General features: G+C 40.4%; 1 protein-coding gene across 2 annotated transcripts in view; it reads left to right on the forward strand.

The window, feature by feature from the left end:
* Positions 1-26,051, forward strand: part of bod1l1 (biorientation of chromosomes in cell division 1-like 1) — a 55,181-nt gene that overhangs the window by 12,677 nt on the left and 16,453 nt on the right. The window contains exons 3-11 of one of the 2 annotated variants that reach the window (XM_063043419.1): positions 695-882; positions 1,902-2,426; positions 4,217-4,381; positions 13,039-13,193; positions 14,150-14,294; positions 15,939-16,089; positions 17,109-17,202; positions 17,643-20,820; positions 21,489-21,562. In XM_063043419.1, the coding sequence (XP_062899489.1) occupies positions 695-882; positions 1,902-2,426; positions 4,217-4,381; positions 13,039-13,193; positions 14,150-14,294; positions 15,939-16,089; positions 17,109-17,202; positions 17,643-20,820; positions 21,489-21,562 (4,675 nt within the window). Of the gene's footprint in view, positions 1-694; positions 883-1,901; positions 2,427-4,216; positions 4,382-13,038; positions 13,194-14,149; positions 14,295-15,938; positions 16,090-17,108; positions 17,203-17,630; positions 20,821-21,488; positions 21,563-26,051 lie in introns of both variants that reach the window. The other variant, XM_063043420.1, reaches the window with a different exon arrangement.

Here is a 26,051-nt window from a genome sequence, read left to right on the forward strand (position 1 = left end):
CCCTCTCTCACTCTTTACACCTTAACCTTATTTCCAGCATTTGCAATTCCTCTGGTTTCCCCCTTCAGCTATCTACACAGACCTCTTGTGCCATACAAACAGCCCTGATTTACATGAGGGTTCCATTCTTGAGAATTGTCCAAATATTGTTTTTTTTATTCTCCCCTCCCTCATAAGTCAGAAACCTAATTTTCTATAGCTACCCATATCATATCACTCTGCATACACTTCCTATAATTTCATTTCATCCAATATTCACCCTAAAAGTATCAGTAATTAAACTAATGGAATATCTGCTGCATGTAGTTGTTAATGAATAGCAGAAGAAATATTTCTATCTTGAAAAAATAATGAAAAATGTTAAATCCTCTGTAACCCAGGGAGGTATTGTACTCACCCTAGGACTGTCAATCCTCCAGTTTTAAATTCTGAACACTTTGTCCTGTCTCCCAATCTTCACTAGGTTATGTGCCCATCTAGAAGGATTTATTTTAGAATGAATTAAGGAGTTAGGATGATGTTAGGATAAATTTTGAACTGTTAGTTTTGTTTCTCCCTCCAGAGAAGATGTTTGTTTAATCATTAATAGACAAATAATGTGCTGTAAAAATGTATATAAATATATGTAAATATATACTTTAATAAAATGTATATAACAAATTGTGTTGAATATTTATCTTTGACTTAATTGCAGATCGGGTATGCTGGAGGTAGGCGTAGACAGAATAATTTCTCAAGTTGTGGATCCAAAGATCAATCACATATTCCGGCCTCAGGTTGAAAAAGCTGTTCATGAGTTTTTAGCAACTGTGGATCAGAAAGAAGAGCCTGCTTCTATGAACGTTGCACAAAATTCTGAGAAACAAGAGCCTACCACTTCAGGTATCATCTTGGGTAGTTTTTGAGGAGATCCATTAAAACTTTTTGTGTATGTACTGTACAATACTTTTAAAGTCAAAAATAACTAAATGTTGATTTCACTTATACCACAAATAATAAAAACAGGAATGGTGACAACATCTTGAATGAACAGAGCATAAAAGGATATGCAATTCATATATACAAATGGAATTATAGATAGGCATAGTGGTTGGCATAGATTTATGTACCAAAGACTTACTTCTGTGCTGTATAACTCTGACTTGTTATCCTCCAACAGCCTTGTTACGTTGAGATGCACTTAGTGCCTTTGAGCGATGTTGATCAACTTTCATTTGCAACCAATGCATTTAATGTAAGATATACAAAATGAAGAAAAAATTCTAAAAAGAGCAACTCGTTTTCTAATCAATTCTTTAATGGCATAGAAGCTAACATTGGACATCTTTGGAAGATCATGTTCAAAGCCAGTCCAAGTTCACTGGTAACATTTTGCAAAGATGGCATTGTCCAGTTGGAGGAATTTAAGTCCTTCAGTAAACCTTTGTATGAGTATTACTATGATCTTGATGTTGTTAATTCTATATTTAAGTGTGACTAAAAATAAGATGAGCTATCAATACACTATTATTATAAAGGAGGAAGTTGAACAGCAGTTTCTAGCAGCAGCAGCACATTTAAATGTAGAAGTTGATAAGTTCAGGCCAAGCCAAGATTATTGTCATTTAACTATATGCATATATATTGTCAAACGAGTCATTTCTCCAGAGCAAAGCGCAGTAGTAGTATACACAATGTTTTCATTAAGTAAGAATTAAATCTACAATTGAATGGCACGTTGATAAACAAAGTGAAGTGCGTAAGTTAAATATTGTAGGGTACATTGCAAATTATCCAGTGACACTTTGAATGTGATACGGCAGGGAGTTCATTTTTAACTATTGTTAAAATAGTTTACAAGAAACAGTAGTATATTGTGTTATTTTGATAGTTGTATCCTTACTTGTGTCTTCTATTTGCAGGCCCTTCTAATTGTCCTAGCACAAGCAAAGCTAATGATGCTCTTTCTATTTTGGATACAATAACCTCCCTTAATCAAGAAGCCAGTGCTTCCAGGATTACAGCTGAGAATTCATTGGGTAAAATGTGTGAAAAGATTTCCAAGAAGATCCCCTTGACAGAATTCAAATCTCAAGCTTTTGATCTTGGAACGGAGAAAGATCATGCTATTGAAGAAACTGAAAAAATTGCATTGGAAACCACAACGGAGATTGGAAAGCTTTATCCTAAGTCAGAGGGATCAATTAATGTTTTAACATCTTTGAAGGATTTTGACGATAAGCATGAAAAGGCTGGGCCTGTTGTGGAAAATTTGGAAGATGTGATTGAAAAAAATGATAAAATTGATAAGAGGGAAAAAGATGTAACAAAAGCTGAACAACTTGGGTTGTCAAAGAATGAGAGAAGAGGCAAACGAAAAGACTCTGAATCTGTCCGACGTGGATCTGGAACTCTTAAACAGACAGCCAAGGAAAACTTAAAGAAAGGTGCTGAGAATGTTTTTCAGGTTATTTAAGCTAATTTCATTAAGTGTTACATGTGCATAGAGCTGTAGAAGCTTATTGATAGAATATCAGTGAACTATTTGAATAAACACAGGCTGATAAATTGTGATGCTTATCATTTTTCTAGAATATAGAAAATTCTTGGTCTTAGGTTAGTGCAGCATTAAGAAACAAGTATTCTGTGTTTATAGTCTAGTTAATTGATCATGGGTTATCTTTCTATATCAATATTCTAACATCTGCACTTCTATAATATCATAACTTTTTCCTTGAAACATGATAAAGTTTGTAAATATCAGTGGTGAAGTTGCTAATTAATTTGTGATGTCAGTGGTGATATCATTTTGAAAATGTTAAATACTGGGGTGAAGGTGGGAGTTTTTGTAAAGATGGGTTGTTATCAGGACTTCTGACAGTTTTTAAATATCTTCAGTAATATGCCTGGTGAGTGAAAGTGCTAGGTTAATTGAGGGCAAGCAATGAGATTTTCTGGAAAGCAAGTTGTCATATATTTAGTCAAGTATTTCACACTTTTATAAAAGGTGCTTGTTGATTAAAGCTTAAAGCGCACTGTATTAATGGAAGTGTCATAATGGCTTGAATTGGAATAAACACTGGATTCTTCAGGTGCTGGAAGTCCAATGTTAACGCACACAAAATGCTGGAGGAACTCAGGGCAACCAAAATCTAAGAGGAGTAAATAGTCGACATTTTGAGCTATTCATCGGCACTGGGAAGGAAGGGGGAAGAAGCTAGCATAAGCAGATGATGGAGGGCAAAGCTAGCAGGTGATAGGTGAAGGCAGATGAGGGGGAAGGTAGGTAGGTGGGTGGGCAAGGGTGGATGAAGTGTGGAGCTGGCAGGCGATAAGTGGAAAATGTAGAGGGCTGAAGAAGAAGGAATCTTATGGGAGGGTAGAGTGGACCATGGGAGAAAGGGCACCATAAGGAGTTAATAGGCAGGTGAGGAGAAGAGAAGGGTTTAGAGGATGGTCAGAATGGGGAAGGAGAGGAGGGGGAGAAAAATCAATATGTGTGCCATCAGGTTGGGGGCTACCCACAAGGAATGTAAGGTGTTGCTCTTGTAATTTGAGAGTGGACTTGTGGCAGTAAGAGAGGCCATGGATCGACATATAGGAATAGGGAGTGTAACTAAAATAGTTGTCCACCAGGAAATCCTGTCTCTGCGGAGGAAGCAAAGGTGCTTGACAGAGCGGTCCCCCAATCTACGTTGGGTCTCATCAATGTAGAGGAGACTGCACTGGGACCATTGAATGTAGTAGCTGATGCAGGTGACTTGCTAACCCACCTGGAAGGGTTGTTTGAGGCTCTGATTGGAGGTGAGGGAGGAGGTGAATGGGCAAGTACACTCGTGTTACTTGCAGGGCTAAGTGCCAGGAGGGAAATCGGTGGGGAATGGACAAGGGAGTCAGAGAGAGAATAGAAATGTTGCCTAAGGAGGAGAAACAGGCTACTCATGGCACATTTTCCGTGAGTTGTAAAGGTGACATAGTTCAGCTGCCACTATTGAAGCCCTTGTTTTGCATAAATTATTTAGACTTTGGGAGATGGACTACAAGATCACTGTTTGGAACCATGTATGTAGAACAGTACAGTGGATGGGAGAAGAATTGCAGGCAATATGTGCGCTTCATTCTGACTAGAGTTAAAGTAATTTACTGTTTGTTTCTGAAACCAAAGTGAATGAGAGACAGCTAAACTCACGGCATTGATTCCCACTTTAGCATATTCCTATGTTGTATCAATCTGCAGAGTATTTCCTGGAAGATTCCGATTTTGAGGGTCTGAGTGACATTACTGTTAGTTCTGTCCATACGAGTGACCTTTCCTCCTTTGAGGAAGATGATGATGAAGAGGAGGAGGGTGAAGTTCCAGATTCTGACAGCACTGATGAAGTAGAAGAGCAAAGTTCTGAAGGTACTGCATTGATTTTTCAAATTTGTGCCACTATACAATGACAGTTTTAGGCAAAGTTTTAAGCAACATACATCAAAGTTGCTGGTGAACGCAGCAGGCCAAGCAGCATCTATAGGAAGAGGCGCAGTCGACGTTTCAGGCCGAGACCCTTCGTCAGGACTAACTGAAGGAAGAGTGAGTAAGGGATTTGAAAGCTGGAGGGGGAGGGGGAGATGCAAAATGATAGGAGAAGACAGGAGGGGGAGGGATAGTGCCGAGAGCTGGACAGGTGATAGGCAAAAGGGGACACGAGAGGATCATGGGACAGGAGGCCGAGGGAGAAAGACGGGGGGGGGGTGACCCAGAGGATGGGCAAGCGGTATATTCAGAGGGACAGAGGGAGAAAAAGGAGAGTGAGAGAAAGAATGTGTGCATAAAAATGAGTAACAGCTGGGGTACGAGGGGGAGGTGGGGCCTAGCGGAAGTTAGAGAAGTCAATGTTCATGCTCAGGTTGGAGGCTACCCAGACGGAATATAAGGTGTTGTTCCTCCAACCTGAGTGTGGCTTCATCTTTACAGTAGAGGAGGCCGTGGATAGACATGTCAGAATGGGAATGGGATGTGGAATTAAAATGTGTGGCCACTGGGAGATCCTGCTTTCTCTGGCGGACAGAGCGTAGATGTTCAGCAAAGCGGTCTCCCAGTCTGCGTCGGGTCTCACCAATATATAAAAGTCCACATCGGGAGCACCGGACGCAGTATATCACCCCAGTCGACTCACAGGTGAAGTGATGCCTCACCTGGAAGGACTGTTTGGGGCCCTGAATGGTGGTAAGGGAGGAAGTGTAAGGGCATGTGTAGCACTTGTTCCGCTTACACGGATAAGTGCCAGGAGGGAGATCAGTGGGGAGGGATGGGGGGGACGAATGGACAAGGGAGTTGTGTAGGGAGCGATCCCTGCGGAATGCAGAGAGGGGGGAGGGAAAGATGTGCTTAGTGGTGGGATCCCGTTGGAGGTGGCGGAAGTTACGGAGAATAATATGTTGGACCTGGAGGCTGGTGGGGTGGTAGGTGAGGACCAGGGGAACCCTATTCCTAGTGGGGTGGTGGGAGGATGGAGTGAGAGCAGATGTACGTGAAATGGAGGAGATGCGTTTAAGAGCAGAGTTGATAGTGGAGGAAGGGAAGCCCCTTTCTTTAAAAAATGAAGACATCTCCCTCGTCCTAGAATGAAAAGCCTCATCCCGAGAGCAGATGCGGCGGAGACGGAGGAATTGCGAGAAGGGGATGGCGTTTTTGCAAGAGACAGGGTGAGAAGAGGAATAGTCCAGATAGCTGTGAGAGTCAGTAGGCTTATAGTAGATATCAGTGGATAAGCTGTCTCCAGAGACAGAGACAGAAAGATCTAGAAAGGGGAGGGAGGTGTCGGAAATAGACCAGGTAAACTAGAGGGCAGGGTGAAAGTTGGAGGCAAAGTTAATAAAGTCAACGAGTTCTGCATGCGTGCAGGAAGCAGCGCCAATGCAGTCGTCGATATAGCGAAGGAAAAGTGGGGGACAGATACCAGAATAGGCACGGAACATAGATTGTTCCACAAACCCAACAAAAAGACAGGCATAGCTAGGACCCATATGGGTGCCCATAGCTACACCTTTAGTTTGGAGGAAATGGGAGGAGCAAAAGGAGAAATTATTAAGAGTAAGGACTAATTCCGCTAGACGGAGCAGAGTGCTGGTAGAGGGGAACTGATTAGGTCTGGAATCCAAAAAGAAGCGTAGAGCTTTGAGACCTTCCTGATGGGGGATGGAAGTATATAAGGACTGGACATCCACTTTCAATTGCGGCGCCTGCCATTGATCTCGGCGGCTCCAACACCTCAGGACATATTCAAAACCCGGACTCCAGCAACGACCATGGACACATTCGAAATGATTACGCAACCACCAACTGCGACTCCAGCCTTGAACTCCAGGCCGGGTCTTTATGTGCTGCTGTTGTGACTCCCGTCTCCCCTTCCCCCACCACCACTCCGCAACCCCGTCTTCCTCAGATCCCACCATCAACTCCTGGGCCCTCAGAGGCTCCATCTTCCTCTCACCCCAACCCTCCCCTCTCCATTGACACCCCCAACCTCCCCCCTCCCCCCTCTGATCCCAGCTCTCATCCGTGCCGGGTCTTTACCATCCCCTCCGACCTTCAACTGTCGGAGGCAGAGCGCTCTTTTCTCAGTAAGGGCCTCACCTTTGTCCCCTTCGCCCACACCTCAGCGAGTTCCGTGTTCGCCACAATGCGGAACTTTTCTTCCGCCGTCTCCGTCTCCGAGCCTACTTCTTCGGCAAGGACTCTTCCACCCCCACCGATGACCCCTTCTCCCGTCTTCAACCCTCCTCTTCTTCATGGACACCCCGCTCTGGTCTTCTGCCTGCTCTGGATCTCTTTATTGCCAACTGCCGACGGGACATCAACCGTCTCGACTTCACCGCACCTTGTCCCCATTCCAACCTCACTCCTTCCGAACGCTCTGCTCTCCACTCCCTCCGCACTAATCCTAACCTTATTATTAAACCCGCTGATAAAGGGGGTGCTGTTGTAGTCTGGCGTACTGACCTCTACCTTGCCGAGGCACAGCGACAACTCGCGGATACCTCCTCTTATTTACCCCTCGATCGTGACCCCACCAAGGAGCACCAGGCCATTGTCTCCCACACTATCAACGACTTTATCCGCTCAGGGGATCTCCCATCCACTGCTACCAACCTTATAGTTCCCACACCCCGCACTTCCCGTTTCTACCTCCTACCCAAGATCCACAAACCTGCCTGTCCTGGCCGACCTATTGTCTCAGCTTGCTCCTGCCCCACCGAACTCGTTTCTGCATACCTCGACACTGTTTTATCACCCCTTGTTCAATCCCTTCCGACCTATGTTCGTGACACTTCTCACGCTCTTAAACTTTTCGATGATTTTAAGTTCCCTGGCCCCCACCGCTTTATTTTCACCATGGATGTCCAGTCCTTATATACTTCCATCCCCCATCAGGAAGGTCTCAAAGCTCTACGCTTCTTTTTGGATTCCAGACCTAATCAGTTCCCCTCTACCACCACTCTGCTCCGTCTAGCGGAATTAGTCCTTACTCTTAATAATTTCTCCTTTTGCTCCTCCCATTTCCTCCAAACTAAAGGTGTAGCTATGGGCACCCGTATGGGTCCTAGCTATGCCTGCCTTTTTGTTGGGTTTGTGGAACAATCTATGTTCCGTGCCTATTCTGGTATCTGTCCCCCACTTTTCCTTCGCTATATCGACGACTGCATTGGCGCTGCTTCCTGCACGCATGCAGAACTCGTTGACTTTATTAACCAACGGGATCCCACCACTAAGCACATCTTTCCCTCCCCCCCTCTCTCTGCATTCCGCAGGGATCGCTCCCTACACAACTCCCTTGTCCATTCGTCCCCCCCATCCCTCCCCACTGATCTCCCTCCTGGCACTTATCCGTGTAAGCGGAACAAGTGCTACACATGCTCTTACACTTCCTCCCTTACCACCATTCAGGGCCCCAAACAGTCCTTCCAGGTGAGGCATCACTTCACCTGTGAGTCGACTGGGGTGATATACTGCGTCCGGTGCTCCCGATGTGGCCTTTTATATATTGGTGAGACCCGACGCAGACTGGGAGACCGCTTTGCTGAACATCTACGCTCTGTCTGCCAGAGAAAGCAGGATCTCCCAGTGGCCACACATTTTAATTCCACATCCCATTCCCATTCTGACATGTCTATCCACGGCCTCCTCTACTGTAAAGATGAAGCCACACTCAGGTTGGAGGAACAACACCTTATATTCCGTCTGGGTAGCCTCCAACCTGAGCATGAACATTGACTTCTCTAACTTCCGCTAGGCCCCACCTCCCCCTCGTACCCCAGCTGTTACTCCTTTTTATGCACACATTCTTTCTCTCACTCTCCTTTTTCTCCCTCTGTCCCTCTGAATATACCTCTTGCCCATCCTCTGGGTCACCTCCCCCCCCCGTCTTTCTCCCTAGGCCTCCTGTCCCATGATCCTCTCGTATCCCCTTTTGCCTATCACCTGTCCAGCTCTCGGCTCTATCCCTCCCCCTCCTGTCTTCTCCTATCATTTTGCATCTCCCCCTCCCCCTCCAGCTTTCAAATCCCTTACTCACTCTTCCTTCAGTTAGTCCTGACGAAGGGTCTCGGCCTGAAACATCGACTGCGCCTCTTCCTATAGCTGCTGCTTGGCCTGCTGCGTTCACCAGCAACTTTGATGTATGTTGCTTGAATTTCCAGCATCTGCAGAATTCCTGTTGTTTGAGGCAAAGTTTTAATCCTGTTTTAAGTTTCATGAATATTTGAAGGAGAAAGTCTGTTCGATTCTATAAGTTCAGTTAAAAGCTTTTGTTTTAGTTCCATTCTGCGGTATAAATATTCTACTGCTGCTCTTATTATTTTGCATTTTCCCCCCAAACTACTTTTAGTGTCACTTAATTTGCGGATGTTACTTAATGTCATGCAGCACTAAGTGCGTAAAATGAAGTAAAATAAATGCTTGGTATATGCTATGTGTTGGAATTCACAGGCGCAGGTTAAACAACTATTCTGTTTAGCCCAGTGCTGTCCTGAGTATTCCTTCAGCATCATCCTGATGTTGACCTGAACATTCCCATTAGCTGAGCTTGTACTCTTGCTTAAATTTCAAATAAAATACAGGGTTAAGACCCTTTACAGCACGACGGTATAAATTCAGAAACCTTCCGTGGCTGTTTTAGAAAAACAGGACTTTAAACAGCAAATCCAGTAAGTTCCTGATTTAAAACTTAAAATAATTCCAAAGATGTGCAGTTAGGGTTAGTACATTGTTGCATGCTATGTTGGCACCAGGAGCATAGCAACACTTGCCAACTGCCCAGCACAAATCCGCACTGATTTGATTTGACACAAAAGACACATTTCATTTTATATTTCAATGTTTTGATGTACTTATGACAAATAAAGCTAATCTCTATTCAATGCCTTCACTTGCAGTCTATAATCCTCTTCCTTATATATGCTAATTTTTTTTCTGATGTCTGTATGTTACCTGTGTCAATGTCTACCTGTTCACTATATAGTGTTGTTTTGTAATGCAGTTCACCTTCCCTTTAGTTTTCCTTTTTTATTTCATTTATGATTTAGTATAATTGCATTCTTTTTCAAAAGGGTTATCACTGATCATTGTTTTGCGTGTGTAAAATTGTGCTATTTTTATGTCAACACAAGGAAATCTGCAGATGCTGGAAATTCAAGCAAGACACATAAAAAATGCTGGTGAACGCAGCAGGCCAGGCAGCATCTATAGGAAGAGGTACAGTCGACGTTTCGGGCCAAGACCCTTTGTCAGGACTGTCCTGATGAAGGGTTGACCGTACCTCTTCCTATAGATGCTGCCTGGCCTACTGCGTTCACCAGAATTTTTTATGTGTCTTGCTATTTTTATGTTGCTTGCTCTGATCTTTCACTGTGTATGTGTCTTGAATTTCTACTTTGGCTTCTCTTCCTTGATCTCAATTTGTATCCTTAGGCTATATCCCCAACTGTTTTCATTTGTGGGGATATCTTGTGATTCCAGACAAATAGATAACTTATGCTTGATATTTCTTGATATTCATCCTTAGCTCCTGTCTCTGCTGTGTTTATTTTTCTCATCATGCAGGATCTCATCTGTCTGTTGTATGTGTGTGTATCCGGTTGTTGATTGATAAAACTGTATGCTTAATTGGTGATGCTGAAAACTGATCATTTGTGGTTTCTCTTCACAAACCCATGTCCTAGACTACTTAAGCTTTGCACACTTCCCTCCTGAGAAGTAATGCAGGGAGCTTGCAAACTTTGCCATTAAGACTACCCATTAGGTTAACAATGCTGTTTCCATTAACTGCCTCGGGTATGCAACCTAATGCTCTCGTCTTCCAGCACTTACTGTAACGCTTATGCCTCCTACTTTGCTGTGTCAAGAGCTCCTTGTACAGAAGACCTGACTCTTCCACTTTAAATGTGTTGCAATTGCCTTTGATTCCTGTGGTTCTTTCAAGCTACTGCCACATCTCCAATGAGTTTCCCACCCCTCAAATTTTTGAAAACATAATTGCTTTCCAAGCTGGTGTTTGGTTCTGCATTTACTGCATCAGAATCAGGTTTAATACCACCGGCATGTGAAGTGAAAGTTGTTAACTTCACAGCAGCAGTTCAATGCAATACACAATCCAACAGAGAGAGAAAAAAAAAAAATAATAAATAAACAAGTAAATCAATTTATGGCAGTGGTCCCCAACCACCGGGCGGCAAAGCACGTGCTATCGGGCCGCGAGGAAACAATATGAGGCAGCTGCACCTTTCCTCATTCCCTGTCACACACTGTTGAACTTGAACATAGGGTTGCCAACTGTCCCGTATTTTTGGGACATCCCGTATATTGGGCTAAATTGGTTTGTCCCATACAGGAACGCCCTTGTCCTGTATTTTCCCCGCTAAGGTAGAGCATTCCTATGAAACCTTTTGTGCCGAAATGGTGTGAAGCAAAGAAGCAATTACCAATAATTTATATGGGAAAAATTTTTGAGCGTTCCCAGGCCCAAAAAATAACCTACCAAATCATACCAAATAACACATAAAACCTAAAATAACACTAACATATAGTAAAAGCATTAATGATATGATAAATACACAATCTATATAAAGTAGAAATAATGTATGTACAGTGTAGTCGGGAAGATTAAGCCAAAACCGATTTGTGGGAAAAAAAATTGGCACGTACGCGTATGCATACACCACATATACGCACATCGCGCATGCACACACAGGTGCTCGCGCAAGGCTTCATGGTCGTGTTAGTCTTTCTCGGGGTAAACACAAGTGTCCCGTCAACACACCCGTCAACAAATGCTGGCGAACGCAGCAGGCCAGGCAGAATCTATAGGAAGAGGTACAGTTGACGTTTCGGGCTGGGACCCTTTGTCAGGATTTGACTGCTACTTTTGTCCCTTATTTGGGAGTGAGAAAGTTGGCAACCCTAACTGTAAACGACATGTTGAGGTGAGTATAACCCTACTTGAACACGGCCCCCCCAGGTCAGCTGGTCCGCAAGAATATTGTCAATATTAAACTGCTCCGTGGTGCAAAAAAAGGTTGGGGATCCCTGAATTACGGTATACGTATATTGAATATATGTAAAAAAAATGCAAAAACATTAAAACTATATATTAAAAAAGTGAGGTAGTGTCGAAAGATTCAATGTCCATTTAGGAATTGGATGACGGAGGGGAAGAAGCTATTTCTGAATCGCTGAGCGTGTGCCTTCAGGCTTCTGTACCTCCTGCCTGATGGGAACAGTGAGAAAAGGGCATGTCCTGGGTGCTGGAGGTCCTTAATGGACATTGCCTTGCTGAGACATCGCTCCCTGAAGTTGTCCTGGATACCTTGTAGGCTAGTACCCAAGATGGAGCTGACTAGATTTACAACCCTCTGCAGCTTCTTTCGTTCCTGTGCAGTAGCCCCTCCATACTAGACAGTGATGCGGCCTGTCAGAATGCTCTCCACGATACAACTATAGAAGTTTTTGAGCGTATTTTTTGACATGCCAAATCTCTTCAAACTTGTAATAAAGTATAGCCAGTGTATTGCCTTCTTTGTAACTACATTGATATGTTGGGACCAGGTTAGATCCTCAGAGATCTTGACACCCAGGAACGCAGCAGGCCAGGCAGCATCTATAGAAAGAAGCACAGTTGACGTTTTGGGTCGAGACCCTTCGTCAGGACTAATGGAAAAAAGAGATAGAGATTTGAAAGTGGGAGGGGGAGACCCGGAATGATAGGAGAAGACAGGAGGGGGAGGGATGGAGCCAAGAGCTGGAAAGTTGATTGGCAAAAGGGATATGGGGCTGGAGAAGGGGAAGTATCATGGGATGGAAGGCCTTGGAAGAAAGAAAGGGGGAGGGGAGCACCAAAGGAAGATGGAGAACAGGCAAGGAGTTATTGTGAAAGGGAAAGAGAGGAAATAAATACATAAATAAATAAATAGGGATGGGGTAAGAAGGGGAGGAGGGGCATTAATGGAAGTTACAGAAATCAATGTTGTCGAAAAGTTGAAGGGCCGAAGAAATTACAGATGAGGAGCAGAGAGAGAGGGTCGAAAAGTTCCAATGAGAGTATTTGAACCATGCAACAGGGTGTAGATAGGTGGTCACTTCCAGCAGATCTCTGTAGCTGAGCCGGGCTGTTCTCGGCTTCTCTGCTAACAAGACTCCCTACTACAACACACATTATATTACCAGATTCAGATCCTGGTTCAAATGTTACTACTAAAACATTCGTTGATGCCATATTTGTTGACAGATTTGACTATTGCTGCATTTTTTTTCAGTTTACCTTCTTTCATAAAAGTGTCAGGTTTTCTAAACTCCTCCCTTGAATTGCATAAAAACTTATCCACAAAGATGCACACTGGATTCCAGTCCAATGGTGCCATCATTTCTAAAAATCAAAGAAGCTTCTGCTCAATTTGAAAAAGTGTAATAAAATACAGTAGATTGTGTTCCAAATATAGAATTAAAAGTGGAATTGGGAAACCCGAGCCAAAATTTACTCAAAGTATCTTAGGGTTTTATTAAACATCTTTTCTGTTTAGAAAAAGATATGAATTTGGAAACAACCAAAGAAGAACAAAAGGAAATCAAAGCGAAACATGGACGGCATCCTTATGTCCACAAACCGTTTCTTTATTCAAAGTACTATAATGATTCGGACGATGAAGAAACTGTGGTTCAACGTCGCCAGTCCATTGTAAGTTAGAGCTATTTCATATTATTTTGACCATTCTGATGTTTTGGGTTTTGAATTTGGGTATGGGGAGTGATGCAGACAGTAACAAGGAATGATTTGTGCATTTGTGATACAGGTTTAGAAACAAATTGATTATGTAAAATTGCTGTATTTATCAATTTAAGAGTTCAATTCGCTATAGGCTTTAAGTTCTTAATTATTTTTTCCATTTGATCCTGTGTTTTTTTTTGCCATGTTCATAGTTCTCTCCAGCCAATATCTTTTGACACATGCAGATACCAGTTAAGAACTTTTAACTCACTTTTTTTGGTGTGATCTATTCCTGGTTACATAAGAATATTTTGGGAGAAATAGTTTTGGCACTATAAAAAGTTCAAAGTAAATTTATTATCAAAGTACAAACATGTCACCTATTTACAACCCTGAGATTCATTTTCTTGCAGGCATACTTGTATAATAACCATAATAGAGTCAATGAAAGACCTCACCAACTTGGGTGCAACAAGACTGTGCAAATACAAAAAGGAAGAACAATAAGTATCTTGAAATGAGAAGAAGAGTCCGTGAAAGTTGTGGGATCATTTCAATAATGTGACAACTGAAGTACAAAACATATTTAAGTGGCTCATAGTAATATGGAACGATGGAACTGAATAAATCATACTGATAAATCAACTGAATAAATATCTTTAGCTTGGATCTAAATTATTGCTTCTGTTCAAGCTTAGAACAAAAATGCTGTAAATCTCAAATTTACAAATGCATCTATAATGTCTTGTTTTGCGCACTTACTGTGTAATCTATAAATCGTGGTTATACATAAAGGCATCACCGTTTTCAAGTTATAAGAACTAGAGCATAGTCATATTATGAACAAATTTTGTGTATATCAACTAACGTGTAGAGGGTTTGCTAGATGTAATAAATTATGATATCCTTACCACTCTTTTGGATAGGCAAAAGAAAAGGCAGAGCGGTTACTCAGGCGACAGTGGAACAGAGAAAGGGTAGAAGACAAACGCAAACAGTTGGAAATTGAGAAAGACCAGCTATCAGAAGAGGTTCAAAGGAATGAAGAAAATCTTCAACCACTGGAAAAAAGTAATTAAGGCCTTTTTATTTCAGAGCTTCAAAGTGAGGAAATGACTATATGAATTTGTCATGAAATTTAATTGGTATTTTGTTTCCCTACTAAGTCTACTTTTATGTTTTTATTTTAATCGATGGGAATTTCTATCATGTGGTCAAATTTGATGCCTCTCCAAATGTAGTTGCTTGTATTCTTTAGAATCTCAAATTAAATAAAAGTGAAGCCTTTACTCTCAATTTCCTCTTCCGGTCCTCAATACAAAATTGTGCATATTTAAAACTTTCTTGCTATCTTGCATGAAGAAAGTCTTTTAACAAGTACCTCTAGTCAAGAACGATGAGTTCGGAGAAGGACATAAAGATACGGAAGGCGCTGGCGTGGAGGGCTATGAACGACATGAAGGAAATCTGGAAGTCGAACCAGACCAGAGGGCTTAAAAAGAGGATCTTCATAGCAGTCATAGAGTCCATTCTCACATACGGATGCGAGACGCGGACACTTCCCAAGACTATGCAAAAGTCTCTAGATGGTTGCTATAAACGAATGCTCCGGATGGCTCTTGACGTGAGTTGGCAACAGCACTTGACGAACGTCGAGCTCTATGACGACCTACTGATGCTCACCACTAAAATCGAGGCGAGAAGACTGCAACTAGTGGGGCACTGTCTACACCACCCCGAGCTACCTGCCAGCCTAGTCATCATATGGGAGCCCAAGCACGGGAGGATGAACCCTGGGTGCCCTCCCAAGACTATGGTCAACACGCTCCTAGAAGACAGCGGCGCAGCTAATGTAGATGAACCGAACACACTGATGAGTGAGAGGGAGAAGTGGAGAGTCCATCATCGTGCCCAACGCCCCTAGGCCTGAGTTGATGCAGTTGTAGTGGTAGTAGTGCTGTCAGGAGTATCAAACTTTCCAAGTTGTCATCTGCATTAGTCATATGAAGTGGAAAAAGACCTTCTGTCCTTCCCTCTCCCAGTCATTTAAACTAATCCCATTTTATTCTAATCATAAACCATCTTCTCTCTCTGCCCCCCCCCCACACCCCCACCTATTTCAATGCATGACCTCAGATATAAATGCTCACTGGCACAGAAAGGAAAAATTACACTGATTAGTGATCAGTGATATTCTGTCCTGCTTATCTTTGGACTATGAGCAAAAACCAGAATACCAGATGAAATTCATAGTTACAGGGAAGGATTAAACCTAGGTTGTTGGAGCTCTTGAGACAGCAACTTTACTAATAGTTCCACTGTGTTTTGTTTTGGTGCTTTTAGTTAAATATCTGTAATTTAGGTGTTGAAAGTAATTCAAGGAAATTGCAGCAATTTTCAAAAGTTATTTTGAAAAATAATGATTTGAAAAGTTAGCAAAGCGGTCTTGAAAGAGCAAAAGTTCTTGGAGAATGTCGATAATTTGTTCACCCCATACTATCCTGTCTTAAAATCTTTCAGTAGCTTTTCTTTTGCATGCTTCTATGGAGTTATGTTTACATTAATAATTGAAAACAAATTGGTCATATTTTCCAGGCTGGGCTAGAATTTTACCTTGATTGTAATCTTTTCATTGTTAGTATTTATTTAAATGCATACATATTATGTTACATCCTGGTGAGACCTATTGAACATTTATTTTAATTTTTATTCCAGGGATTAACAGTACTTTAAATGTTGAAACTAATTCAAGAAAAATGCAGCAGCCAACCTCCCTCATTTCAAAAGTTAGCAAAGCAGCTTTGAAAGAACAAAAAATCCTGGAGAAAAAAGTGGCACTGAGAAGAAAAAGGAAAGGAGACTTAAGGTGTGATTTGATTTACCTCTAGCAAAGCCCTGAAGCAATTTTCCTTGTGTAAATGAATGTGGTAACCTTCATCCTTGTTTCTGGATTTAACAGTTTGCCATGTTAAGTGACCTCCTATTTTCTTCTCGATGTATCCAACACACTGCTTGGGTCTCCACTGGACAGTTCTATTCTCCTATTATCCATGTCCTGTCTGATTTACATGATTCTTGATTCAGCAAAGCCTTTTTTCAAAAAAGTCGTTTAGCAAAAGTGTGCCTAGGCCGGTGTATACCATGTAATAAGTGGAAAAGTTACTGCAATCAAGCTATTGATAAAGTTTTAACGTGTAAATCATACCACTGAAGTTGAAGTATTGTATTTTATACACAACAGAAATAATATCAGGTTAAAGTACTAAAGATGGATTCAAGAATTGGCAATAAATTTTAATTATGCTGTCAGCTTTCTAAATCTATTTTTTGAGAATCACGCCTAATTTAGTGTAAGAATTGAAATGTTAAGCTTGTCTTTGCAATAACATAGTTTGTAACTGGGAAAGTAGTATAATACTGTGGAGCTGGTGTCTGAAAGTGTCACTTGAAGTGCAAAAAACCCTCTGCCTCTGATGACTAAGGAGGCGAAATATTTTTTGTATCTAGTATCTAATAATAATTTTAAAGGTGCTCTTTGTGTAAATTTGTGTAGTAATGTTGACGCTCATTTCAATTGCCAAGTAACATTAATTTAGTTTCTAAAATAATGTATCAAAAATAAACAGCCATATTTGTCTCATAATAGTGTATCCTCTTTGTGTGAAGAGATACTTGGTATATTGAATCCTTTTTAATATGTTAGTGTTCATCATTTGTTTTGAAGTTAACAAGAATACATCTAAGTTCATTCTTGAGCTGGATGCTACAATTACCAAGTAGATAATCCCAAAAAATTTGGATCTTGTGCATTGCTTCAATGTAATTTATATCCATCAGAATATTGCAAATTGGAGATTTGTAGTCCAATTTATCTGTGTTTTACAGAACCTTATCGGGGGAAGTTACTCTGCATCATGAAGACCGGAAAAGGAAGCGTGAACAGCTAGAAGAATTTAAGGAAACTCAGCTTAGAACAGAGGTACGTAGAATTGAAAATGATCTTTTCAGTTTTCTAGACTCTTCTACATATTAATTTACAAAGGTGTATACAAAATAACTTTTCTGTAATGATCAACAAATAGCAATGTTTTTCATCAAATTTTTCAAACTACTTAGAAAGGTGTTCTGTTTGGGAAATATAAATTAATTTTGATAGAACTCAAGAATAAAATAGTAAGTTGGTACTGAAAGAAGTAAATTTCATTGTCCAAAATGGTATGTATAATTTAAAATTAGCCACAGTAATTGTCCCAAGTTGCACATTATATTGTTATGAAACCTGACTATCTGATGCAATAATTTAATTTCAATGCTGATCTATTTTACTCTATAAATTGCATGCTTTCATGTGATTAAATTAAAACGATTTGGAAGTAACTTGTTAACTTATAAAAGTTCTTTCTCAAGTTTCTTTTCCAGAACAAAGAAAAGGCTTTTGCTGCAACTACGAAGGATTCCAAAAATGCACAGGCTCCAGATCAGCCACTCAGATCTGTTCAGATACTTTCAGAGTTGAATGGTGAAAACAACAACCATTTAAAAATTGATCATGAGTCCTGTCGAAAGCAACCAAGAAACAGTGATTTGGATATGAGCGGATTGGAACCATCTCGTGTTAATAAGCTTGATGACTTTGGATTAGTAGAAGAAAATCTTAAAGATTCATCGAAGCACAAAAGTGAAATGAAGCAAGTAAAACATGGTGATGGGGAACTGATGGGATCTGAAAGTAGCTCTTGGACTTGTGATATTGACATAAATGATGATCAGAAGATGGGAACTACTTTACACAGTGTCATAACTAATTGCCAACAGGTTATCCAATCAAGTGACAGCAAAGATCTGCCTCCTTCAGATTCTGCAGAATTACCAATATTAGAACAAGGTCAAGATATCAAATCTAGAGATCACACAAAAATAAAAGAGGAGAAAGGAAAAGAAAAGAAATATATTGCTGAAGGCTCCTGGACAAAATCCAGAGAGTATACACAGGAAAATACCAAAAGTTACGAGAAAAACAAAGAGAAGAGAAATGAATCTGAATGCCTGCGGTCAAAATTCAAGGAAAATATGCATGATGATGTGAAACCTACTGAAAAATGTAAAGAGAAACGGAATGATTTTGAAAACCCTTGCCTCAAATTTAAGGAAAGTATAAATGAAGAAGGGAAAACCAGAGAAAAGAAAAATGAGTCAGAACGTGGTCGAACAAAATCTAGGGAAAATACCCTTGATGATAAAGGCCATGAGAAAAGTAAAGACAAGAAATACATGTCTGAACGCACTCGGTCTTTATCTGAGGAAAGCTTGCAAGACGACTTGAAAGGCTCTGAAAAAGGCAAAGAAAAGAGAACCGAATCTGGGAACTCGCGATCAAAATCCAGAGAGAAACTGCATGACGATACAAGAAGTCATGAGAAATTCAAAGAGAATCAAAATGAATCTGGAATCTCTCAATCTAAGTCAAGGGAAACTGTACAGGAGGATGTTAAAAATAAAGATAAAAAGAAGAATTTTGAAAATGCACGGTCAAGATCTAAGGAAGAATTGCAAGAAGATAAAAGTAGGGAAAAGAGAGTAGAAAAGAGACGAGAATCTGAAAGCTCAAAATCCAAGGAAAAGGTTGATAGCTCTCGGTCAAAAACAAAGGAAAGCGTTGAATTGTCTCGATCAAAGTCCAAGGAAGATAATGAACATAAGCAGAAAGTTGTGGAGAAAAGGCACGATTCTGAAACTGCTCGGTTGAAATTTAAGGAACATTCAGAAATCACTAGATCAAAATCCAGGGAAAAATTGCAGGGAGATGTTCAATATGACGAGAGGGTAGAAAAGAGACGTGATTCTGAAAACGCTTGGCTTAAATCTAAGGATAGTGTTGATGGCTCTCGATCAAAATCCAAGGACAAAGTGCAGGATACTATTCAAAATGAAAAAGGAATAGAAAAGAAGCATAGTTCTGAAAACACAGGCCCAAAATCCAGGGAATATTCAGAAAGCTCGCACTCAAAAGTCAAAGAAAAGGTGCGAGATTCTGCTCAGGGTTCAATGAAAGGAAATGACAAGAGGCATGATTCTAAGATAAAACATTTTGAAAAATCACATTCAAGATCTAAGGAAGATTTGCAGGTAAATAATGCAAAGAAGATGGAACAAAGGTTTGATTTTGGAAGTAATCGGTCGAAGTCTGGGGAACGCTCTGAACATTCACGGTCAAAATCTAAGGAGCATTCAGACAGTTCCCGATCAAAATACAAAGAGAGAGTGCAGGAAAATATTCAAAACAATGAAAAAGGAATGGATAAGAAACACAAATATGAAAACACACTTTCAAAATCCATGGAACATTCTGAAACATCTCAGTCAAAATCCAGTGAGAAAGGGAAGGAAAGCATCAAGGACTATGATAAAGGGAAATTTAAGAAGAGTGATTTCCAAAATGTTCAATCAAAATCTAAAGAACTTTCTGAAAGCATGCAAGCAAAGACCAAAGATAAAGCACAAGGTGATGAGGAAGGATCTGAAAAGGGTAATTTTGAAACAATTCAGTCATGTTCCAAGGATAAAGTGCCAGATCTGCCTTGTAATGAGAAATTAGAAGAAAAAGAGATCAAGTTGCCAGCTGCTTTATCCAAGCCTGAAACAGATCATGAAGATGAACAAAGCAGAGACCAGAGTAATGAGCTGAAAAATGTGGCAGAGTATGTGGAGGAGGTGGAAATGACCAAAATTAATGAAATGCAAGAGAGTCATAAAGTGGAGTTTGGTCAGTCAGGATCCAAAGCTGACCTGCATACAAATGAAGAAATTATAGAAGGAAAAAGAGATATTGTACATTCTGAGTTAAAGGAATGGCATTTAGGAGAAAATGAAACAAATAGTACGGAAGAAAAATCTGAAAATGCATTCTTAAAGTCAAGTGAAAAATTTGAAAATGATCAGTCTAATAATGAAGGAACTGATATAGAAAATTCCCAGTTGCATTTAAAAGAAAGCAGACTGGATACTAAGGAAATTGCACACACTTCTCCAGGAAACATGGTGCAAATTGAAAATCTGATAAAATCTGAAGACAAATTAGAGGAGAGAACAGAAACCTTTGAAAGTGAAAGGATCAAAGCTGAGCCTAGGGAGAATTTAAATTTGGGAGAAAAAGAGCTTGAAACTGAACAAAATGAGACTGGCAGATGTAAAATACCTCTTTCGGTTAAAGAACAAAGTGAAAAGCCAGCTCATGAACAGTTAGCAAAATCAAATGAGATGAATGTTCATCCAAACTTGGAACAGGGATCTTTACATATCCCTTATGTGGCAGCTTCTCCTGATGATCCAACTACTAAAGATTCTAGTCTTTTTCATCCAATTGCTGCTAAAGCACAGTTTGTTTATTATGATCCTTCTTCACCAGCTACTCCAACACTTGATGAAAATTTTAGCTACGAGGCACCTTCTAGTGTTTCAGACTCCAGTGTGCCTTCTGTGGAAGGTCCTGGAAAGCAAGAGGCACTCAGTTCTGAAAATGTTGCCGAGGAATTGTGTGCTAAAAACCAAGCTGAAGAAATGGACATCAAATGTGAGCCACCAAAAGTAGAGTTGCAAGGTAGTAAGGATGTGCTTGATTGTAAAATGCTTAGAGTTTTCATAATTTACAATAATTTAAGTTATTGTTGATTGTAAAATGCTTAGAGTTTTCATAATTTACATAATTGATAAGTTACTGTTTTTCAAAATTGGAGTATTTGAATACACAGTATTTTTCCAGAGATGGAAATCAGAATGATATGAATTTCTATATTTAAAAACCACTTGATTATTCTTTCCACTGTGTTTTTGAGGACAAAATTTCATAGTAGTTTTAGGTGTCATACTGTTTGTTAGAATATTTGTTCTTTAATGTTAAACTGGCTGGTTACCAATTTTTTAAAGTATATCCATATGACTTCAACAAAAACTGGAAATACGATAACATAACAAGTAATGAATTTCAGGGCTTTAATTTCAAGAGGATCAATGGTGTGCTAAACTGCATCATCCATAACCCTTGACTGATCTCAGTGTGATTATTAAATCAAGTGAATGCTGCTTACATTAATATTCATAAACTTATTCATAATATTCATAAACTTATTCATAATATTCATAAGTAGGATTACATTTAGAATAGTGTTGTTGGACATAGTTTATATAAATTTATGATAGTAAGAATGACAACTGATAATGGTATCTTAAAGGGTTTTCCTTATTAAATGTCTTTACCCATTCATGTAGAGTTGCCAGTTCAGCAGGATATTGTGTCAGAAATAAACACAAGTGCCGTAAATGAATTAAAAGATGAAGATCTGGTAAGTAGCAATTTAGAAAGGATACGTATCTGTGGAAGATATGAAACATTTTGGTTCAGCTGTGATAGGTGACTCAAATGTGTCTCCTCTTCCATGCTGTGTCTGTCTGCTTGATGTGGTAACTGGAGTGCTGTCTGCTTATGTAATAGAAACATAGATATTCTATAACAGGAGTACACCAGTACCTATTGTAATGGTGCTAATACTTCAACTGCTGCTATACCACTATTTTTATCCTACATTCCTTCTGTGTTTTTCTTTTTCAATTACTTAGCCAATTCACAATTTCACTGTTGTATAAGTGAATTGCCAGTCAGTGAAATCAGAATCTCAGTTGTTCAACGAAAGGTCAGTGTTTCAAAAACTAATTTAGAAAAAAAACTATATTAATCACCACTTCTATGCTACAGAGGAAAGAGAAAACAATTTTATTTGCCTTTTACTCAGAATTTGAACAGGAAAAAATTCATCCTAATGAAAATATGTCGCTGCTTCAAATTTTGAGTTGCCCCTTAACTGAATTTGGCATAACAATAGCTTAATTTGAATCCAATGTAGTTTTAGAAGGCTAGGTTAACTAACATCCCTGGCCACCCAACCTCCCCTTGGAGGAATGAATTTAGTGAAGAATTTGACATTTTGGGCAGCAAGCAATATTTCCACAGAAATTAGCAACGGAGTTAAGTAATGAAATTTATGCCCAGAGATATTCTTAATAGAAGTGAAATTGTCATAATTTAATGATCTGCTTAGATGCAGCTTTTTTTCATCCAAAGTAACTCGCGGTGGAAATCTGAGTGGCAAATTACTGTGACAGTTTATGTTGACGTGTCTGGCAAATAAAGAAGCTGCTTCTGATGCTTTGATGAACAGTACTATTGAATAAATTAATATGTCTGAATGGCAGTATTTTTTAAGGAATAGATTTGACACTTTGTCCAAGGCCTTTTCTGAATTGGACAATCCATATTAATATGTTATAGGCACTTCAGCCAAAAGCAGAATCCACTGGCAACATGTCTTGACACTTCTAAGTTGATCCATGTGTGAATGAGCAAATGCCAAAAAATCAGTGTGAGAAAGCTCTCAGTTGCAACCATCGGCAAACATTTTTGGGGTCAAATCATCCAATGCATTGCTATAGTAACTAACAGCTTTTATTAATGGATAGTAAATGGCTCGGTATGTTCCACTTGTTTGGGTCACTAGATCCTGCTGTTAATGATCTAGGCAGTTCTTGCAAATGTCAGTGTATCAATACCCTACTGTGACAATAAAAAATGAAGCTTGATCTGCATTTGTGGCCTTCATTATTACAATTGGAAGGTCATTTTGTAACATAACAGTTTTTGAGGTCTAATTTTAGTCAAATTCATTTTGTAGTAACTCTGCTGAAGTCTGGTTTGCAACATATTCTTATTAGGAGGTGCTTTTCCTGTTCAAATTATGAGTAAAATGCAATTGTAAATTCACTTTAGGACATGGGTAAATAAAGCTATACTGACACTGGAGAGTAATAGCTGAGTAGCTGGCTATACGTGAATTTCTGCACGTTCTTCAGAAGCAACACACAAAATGCTGGAAGAACTCAGCAAGTCATGTAGCATCCATGGAGAGGAATACACAGTTAGTGTTTCAGGCTGAGACCCTTCATTAGGACTGTAAAGAAAGGGGGTTAAAAGCTATAAGAAGGTGGGTGTTTAGGGGAAAGAGTACAAGGTGTTATTTGAGACCAGGTGAGATGGAAGGTGGGTGGGGAGAGAAGATGATGTAAGAAAACTAGGAAGTCAAGAATGAGGTGCAAATTTAATGGTTACAGCCGTTTAGATGTTCGTCATAGTACAGGTCAGACAGGTTCAGCCTTCACCAGCAATCAAGACAGAAGAGTAACAAAAGCTTTATGTGATTGTAAGAAAGGAATGTGAGCACATGCTCTCCTTTTATACTGCTGCTGTCTTCTGCTGTCCAGTAGCACTTGCATCCACTGTGATTAAGTGCTTTGAGAGGTTGTTCATGGAACATGTCAACTCCTGCCTGGGGAATGACTTGGATCCACTCCAATTTACCTACCATCACAAGATGTCAACCGCAGATGCCATTTCATTGGCTCTTCACTTAACCCTGGAACATCCGGAGAGTGAAGAGAATGGATTATAGCCTTTGTAATATCCTCGGTAATTTCCTGCTCACCTTGGAAAATTAATTTCTCCCAAGTAAATTACATCCTCTTATTGCAATTGAGCCTTGTCCAAACTTGCTTTGTGGCCCTTGGAGAACAGATAATCAAGTAAGCAAAGTACATTGTGTTCATGCTGATCTGCGGTGTCAAGTGCAATCAGGAGACCAACCAGATCATTGATGATCGAAGCAATGGTTGGCAAGTATTCTAGATATTATCTTAGAGCCATGTGGTTGATAGTTCGGCTATCGAGGAACCTTTTTATTTTGCTCTATCAAAATGAACAAGGGGCACGAAACTGACTAGTCATTTTTTGACTTTGAGACTGCATCCAAAAGTTGCCTTTGACCAATAGTCAGTTGAAACTACTGTTGGGCCAGGTCTTCCGGTATTAGTGGAAGTGATGGATACCTTTGAAGGTATGAGACGTGAATTAGCTAAGATAGACTGGCAAATGACACTTAAAGGATTGACGGTGGATATGCAATGGCAAGCATTTAAAGGTTGCATGGATGAACTACAACAATTTGTTCATCCCAGTTTGGCAAAAGAATAAATCAAGGAAGGTAGTGCACCCGTGGCTGACAAGAGAAATTAGGGATAGTATCAATTCCAAAGAAGAAGCATACAAATTAGCCAGAGAAAGTGGCTCACCTGAGGACTGGGAGAAATTCAGAGTTCAGCAGAGGAGGACAAAGGGCTTAATTAGGAAGGGGAAAAAAGATTATGAGAGAAAACTGGCAGGGAACATAAAAACGGACTGTAAAAGCTTTTATAGATAATGTAAAAAGGAAAAGACTGGTAAAGACAAATGTAGGTCCCCTGCAGACAGAAACAGGTGAATTGATTATGGGGAGCAAGGACATGGCAGACCAATTGAATAATTACTTTGGTTCTGTCTTCACTAAGCAGGACATAAATAATCTTCCAGAAATAGTAGGGGACAGAGGGTCCAGTGAGATGGAGGAACTGAGCGAAATATATGTTAGTAGGGAAGTGGTGTTAGGTAAATTGAAGGGATTGAAGGCAGATAAATCCCCAGGGCCAGATGGTCTGCATCCTAGAGTGCTTAAGGAAGTAGCCCAAGAAATAGTGGATGCATTAGTGATAATTTTTCAAAACTCGTTAGATTCTGGACTAGTTCCTGAGGATTGGAGGGTGGCTAATGTAACTCCACTTTTTAAAAAAGGAGGGAGAGAGAAACCGGGGAATTATAGACCGGTTAGCCTAACGTCGGTGGTGGGGACACTGCTGGCGTCAGTTATCAAGGATGTGATAACAGCACATTTGGAAAGCGGTGAAATCATTGGACAAAGTCAGCATGGATTTGTGAAAGGAAAATCATGTCTGAAGAATCTCATAGAATTTTTTGAGGATGTAACTAGTAGAGTGGATAGGGGAGAACCAGTGGATGTGGTATATTTGGATTTTCAAAAGGCTTTTGACAAGGTCCCACACAGGAGATTAGTGTGCAAACTTAAAGCACACGGTATTGGGGGTAAGGTATTGGTGTGGGTGGAGAATTGGTTAGCAGATAGGAAGCAAAGAGTGGGAGTAAACGGGACCTTTTCAGAATGGCAGGCGGTGACTAGTGGGGTACTGCAAGGCTCAGTGCTGGGACCCCAGTTGTTTACAATATATATTAATGACTTGGATGAGGGAATTAAATGCAGCATCTCCAAGTTTGTGGATGACACGAAGCTGGGTGGCAGTGTTAGCAGTGAGGAGGATGCTAAGAGGATACAGGGTGACTTGGATAGGTTGGGTGAGTGGGCAAGTTCATGGCAGATGCAATTTAATGTGGATAAATGTGAAGTTATCCACTTTGGTGGCAAAAATAGGAAAACAGATTATTATCTGAATGGTGGCCGAATAGGAAAAGGCAGGTGCAACGAGACCTGGGTGTCATTATACACCAGTCATTGAAAGTGGGCATGCAGGTACAGCAGGCGGTGAAAAAGGCGAATGGTATGCTGGCATTTATAGCGAGAGGATTCGAGTACAGAAGCAGGGAGGTACTACTGCAGTTGTACAAGGCCTTGGTGAGACCACACCTGGAGTATTGTGTGCAGTTTTGGTCCCCTAATCTGAGGAAAGACATCCTTGCCATAGAGGGAGTACAAAGAAGGTTCACCAGATTGATTCCTGGGATGGCAGGACTTTCATATGAAGGAAGACTGGATGAACTGGGCTTGTACTCGTTGGAATTTAGAAGAGTGAAGGGGGATCTGATTGAAACGTATAAGATCCTAAAGGGATTGGACAGGCTAGATGCAGGAAGATTGTTCCCGATGTTGGGGAAGTCCAGAA

This window comes from Mobula hypostoma, chromosome 3, assembly GCF_963921235.1.
Source record: "Mobula hypostoma chromosome 3, sMobHyp1.1, whole genome shotgun sequence".
NCBI lineage: Eukaryota > Metazoa > Chordata > Chondrichthyes > Myliobatiformes > Myliobatidae > Mobula > Mobula hypostoma.